The sequence below is a fragment of the Micromesistius poutassou genome, assembly GCF_964030765.1.
Source record: "Micromesistius poutassou genome assembly, chromosome: 18".
NCBI classification, from domain to species: Eukaryota; Metazoa; Chordata; class Actinopteri; order Gadiformes; family Gadidae; genus Micromesistius; species Micromesistius poutassou.
The window spans coordinates 13,482,910-13,487,909 of NC_140288.1; the positions used below are offsets into that span (position 1 = coordinate 13,482,910).

The 5,000-nt window shown below is 43.4% G+C and overlaps 1 protein-coding gene across 1 annotated transcript in view; it reads right to left on the reverse strand.

Annotated features, from left to right (window-relative positions):
* dgki (diacylglycerol kinase, iota) overlaps window positions 1–5,000 on the reverse strand; it is a 28,279-nt gene that overhangs the window by 6,033 nt on the left and 17,246 nt on the right. Inside the window, exons 17-19 of the mRNA XM_084483415.1 lie at window positions 3,697–3,722; window positions 2,802–2,839; window positions 75–195 (exon numbers count right to left, since the gene is read on the reverse strand). Of these exons, the coding sequence (XP_084339541.1) occupies window positions 75–195; window positions 2,802–2,839; window positions 3,697–3,722 (185 nt within the window). The remainder of the gene's footprint in view (window positions 1–74; window positions 196–2,801; window positions 2,840–3,696; window positions 3,723–5,000) is intronic.

Sequence of the window (5,000 nt, forward strand, 5' to 3'; positions counted from 1 at the left end):
ACATACACACACACACAAGCATAACCACACACACACACACACACACACACACACACACACACACACACACTGACCCTGGTGCAGGATGTAGCTGACTAGAGGCGTGTGTCCGCTCTGTGCGGCCAGGTGAAGAGCAGAGCATCCCCCAGAGTCCCTCACCAACAGGCTGACCCCCCTCACCACACACTCCGACAGCTGGGACAGAGAGAGAGAGAGAGAGAGAGAGAGAGAGAGAGAGAGAGAGAGAGAGAGAGAGAGACAGAGAGAGAGAGAGACAGAGACAGAGACAGAGAGAGAGAGAGAGAGAGAGAGAGAGAGAGCCTCTGTATTCATTTGCTTTTCAATGATTATCATTGAAAGGTCACAAACACATGGACTCAACACTGTGCACACACCACACCAGGAAATCTTTGTTTGTATATCATTTCAGAAGGTATTCATACAATTACTCGACACTTTGACACTTCTTAGACGCGATATATTTGGTGTATATGTAAAGTGTTCCCGTCCATAATTAATTGACAGAATTATTCATTTAATTTAGATTTGAGAGAGAAAGTAGAGTGTGTTTATTTGTGTGTGTGTGTGTGTGTGTGTGTGTGTGTGTGTGTGTGTGTGTGTGTGTGAGGGGGGGCGGGGGGGGTGAGGCGTGACGGTGTCTGGATGTGGATGTGGGGGTGTGAGACAGGAACAGGGTCTGGTTGAGCGGAGGTCAGGTCAGAGGGCCCATCTGAAGGCGAACTTTTCCCGGCAGTACACGGCTGAAGACTGAGCATGTTTCTATTCTTTATTCTTTATTTCAAGGATAGCCCCTTGAGATGCACCATCTCATTTTCGAGGGGGTCCTTAGTCATAGAGTCACCGTCCAGAGGGCTTTCACATCAGGATGTCATAAACAAAACAAACACCTCCCTTTTTTTTTTTTTTGCATAGCAGCATAGTGAGTGTTACTGGTAGTAATGGGATTTTGGTCATCGTTTAGTGGTTGCTCGTCAAATTATTTGTCACCATGGGGTAGGTATGGTTGTGTTTGAAACTTCCACACGTACGTTGTTTCTCACACGAGACGTGCCATCACAGGGTTTGGATTTACCCCAGGTGAGGGGGATATTTACGTTTCTTCAGGATTTGACAGTACGTCTCTCTGGAGGGGCCTCGCAGAATGATGCAAATCAATTTGCATTTGGATGCACAAGCCCCACGCGACACACACTATCACTAATCCCTTCCGTGTGGAAAAAGCAGTACAATGACATAGCGCCACATCAACACAATGTACACCGCTCGTCACGGGAAACCGATCACGAGAGCGTTGTTCATCAGGAATTTCCTCCTCTAAACAGCAACACTTTCTGAGTCATCCGTAGGATTGAGACACACGTTTTCTGCTCCACATGCCTCGACATGTCTCGATACATGACGTTCAGCTGGGATGATATTGTAGTGTAATCATTTCCCTTTGAGTGGAATGGACATGATTCAATGTTCATTTAATAACCACATATTAAAAGGCATGTCGCCGTTTGTGTTTAACATCCTTCGTATAATCAAATAAATAATGGTATCACAGGGAAATGACGTAATTGTTTTATGATGTGAAGGCCGAACCAAAGCTCTAACTTTACTCAGAACATGTGTGTTTGGTGTGTGTGTGTGTGTGTGTGTGTGTGTGTCTGTGTGTGTGTGTGCCCATCCTAACTTGTGCTGCACTATATTGTCTGGGTCTCTGTCTCTCTCTTGTTTGTGTTTGTTCACTTATTAACATCCATTGGGCCATTCAGTTGATGATCCTCATATTCCTTGCTTAAGATAGACATATCAGGAGACTTGAGAACTTTGCTCTGCCTCCTACCGGAATCTGTTAACTAGCAGATAGCAGCCGGTCAGGAAGTGACGCTTCCACAGTAGCAGCCCCCACTGCGGTCAGTGTGAGGACTATAGGGCGCACGTTCACAGACTGTCTGGCTGTCATGAGGCCACACATCTCTGGTGTCTGGGGTGGAAGTGGGACATGATTCTTAAAGACTGTGACTCACCCTGTTGTTGACAATGCGATACAATAAGGGGCTTAATAAAGATTAACAGAAGGCTTAATAAAGGGCTTAATAAAGTGCGTCCGGAGGTGATGCTCTGTTGGTCCAGGGAGTCACTTGTAAAAAGTGAGATTATGTGTTTGTTGAAGTAATCGATGTTATGTTATGTGTAATTATGTTATGTGTTATGTATTTTGGCACAAGGGATTATAACATCTGATCCTGTGTATTAATGAAATAAAAGTGACCATCGTCCATTGTGATTATTTTCAAGTTGTGTAGTCAATTTGTGTTATCTGTGACGTGAGATAAACAGCTTCAGGCGTATTGTAACACACCTGAAGCTATATATATATATATATTTATATATGGATATATATATATGTATACATGGATATATGGAAACAGACTGAACGAATCTGCCCGGTGTGTTTGTTGATGTGAACTTATTTGATATTATTCTCAGACAGACAGATATATCTATCCGTCTGTCTGTCTATCTATCTTCTATCTATCAGATAAGGCTGCCGTAGTACTCCTCGAATGTACCAACGCACCATTCCAACTGAATCAACAACCGTTCCTCGAGGTGTAAGCGAGCATGGCGTAACCGCGGCCCTCACGTCTGGGCAGAGACCGCTGCTACGCTAGTGGCTAATTTGTTCACCTTTGATGCATTGGAGAGGTCGAGCAATGTAACTGGAGGTATTACATAACTAGGTCTCCCGTGTGTGTGTGTGTGTGTGTGTGTTCAAAAGTGGGAATTACCATTGGCAAATCTCCAGAACTGGCAGCCGATAACAAAGCTGTGGAAGGAAAACATACGTACGCACAGCCACACAAAAACACACGCACACAAAACAAATACACACGTCAGCTTACCAGCAAACCGGTTGATACAAGCTGAGGGCTGTAATTTGATCTGTGATCTGTGCTGCATCGCAAATTGAGAATGGACTGGTCCACTAATCATTCAGTTTTATGTCACAGGTTTTATTTAACCCTAACCCACACACAGGTGATAAAGTTGAAATTAAGTTTAATTAAACATTGAGGAAAGGAGCACGGAGAAACACGGAGGACATGTCTGTACATGTCTCCTCAGAGGACAATAAATCTTAAGAAAACGATAAATCTTAAGATTTCAACTACACAGACGTCGTGAACCTCAAGCAATTTTATATAAAAGTTAGGTTAAGTTATATTTAAGTTATAAAGTTAGTATTGTGCAAGTTGTTTGCACTATGCCTGGCAATCACAAAGAGAGAGAGATCACTCTGAGGACATGTCTGTACATGTCCTCTGAGGGCCTCACAGTAAGCGATACCATTTTTTTCGTAGGATAAGTCTGGGATTCTCGCCTCTGATTGGTTAGAATGGCTCTCCTCCGATTGGTTATGGTTAGGGTTAGGTTTTGGGTAAGGGTTAACCCTAACCCTAATCATAACCCTAACCCTAAACCTAACCCTAACACTAACCTCCCGCAAACAGCTAGGACTAATCGAAACACGATCTAAAGGAGAGCCCTTCTAACCACTCATAAGGCGAGAATCCCAGACTTATCCTATGAATAAAAATATTGCTCACAAGAGCCCAAGAAACAGTGGTATATGTTTGTGTGTGCGTGTGTGTGTGTGTGTGTGTGTGCGTGCACGCTTCCTACCTTGCTCTTCAGGAGTCAGAGGTGCACTGGAGAGCAAATAAGAGGAAAAAGATTGGTAGTTCATAATTGCGGATTTAATATATTATTCAAATATTCTGGTGAAAGAATAAAAAGAGTATTCAACCATTAATATAAAAACCTTCATTCCTGTATCTACGTACAGCCTGTATTTAATCTATTTGTGTATGCGCGAGTGTATGTGTGTGTGTCTTTGTCTGCATCTTTGTCTGTGTGTGTCTGTTTGTGTATGTTTCTGCATGTTTGTGTTTGTGTCTGCATGTGTGTGTGTGTGTGTGTGTGTGTGTGTGTGTATGTATGTATATATGTATGTATGTATGTATGTGTGTCAGTGTTAATTTTGTCACCTATTTTTAATTTAGTCTTAGTCTTAGGCCCTGTCCCATTTCTCCCCCCTTAAAACCTCCACTTGGTTTGGAGGGCCCTCAACAGTAAATCTTCCACTTCGTTTTAAGCCTGCATCGGACCTCACTACGTTTTGAGGGTTGATTATAAGGGCAAAATAACACTCCCCCTTGCTCCCTACAGTAATGGGACACCCTACCCCTACACCCCTACACCCCAAAAATCTAGGGTTAGGGTAGGTATTTGGACAGGGCCTTAGTCTTGTGTGCCAAATGTCCTTGTTAGTTTTAGTCATATTTAGTCATTGTTGGGAAAAACAGTCTGCCTAGTTACTTGACCAGATAAAATGAGACGGAGAGGTGATAAAGTCTGTCAGCACGAGGGCCTCGGATTTATTGAGTAAAGTGGCAAAGGTAATACTGATTCATAAAGCGTGAGAGATCGAATATTCGACGTCCCCTTACAGCGCTGAGGTCGTCTGGAGCTTCGCCTCCGTGGAGGTTCTGCTTCAGAAGACCACCCCGTGATCCGGTGCATGTGAAACTTATAGTATCTTTCCTAGCCAGGTGTGTGTGGTAGACTTTGTGTGGGTTATCGAGGGTTCTCTTGTCCCTGAGCCTCCGGGTTGTGTTGTCTTTCTGTGTGATATGTGTGTCCTCGCCATCCAGCTGTGGCAGAGTGTTCTCCGCAGACTGATAGGGGGGCTCGAGGGTCATCTTGACCCTCTTGAATGTGTGGTGTGTTGTGTTCGTTAGGTTTGGGCCCAGAGTTGACTATATTCGTAATGTAATGTGTCCGTTAGGTTATTTTTGCCCATCATCATTCACATATCTTTTTTTGTTAGTCAAGTTTTAGTCGACTAAAAGTCTCGTCATTTTAGTCTAGTTTTAGTCAAAAGAGAACTCAAGGTATTTTAGTCAAGTTTTAGTCAAAACATTTTA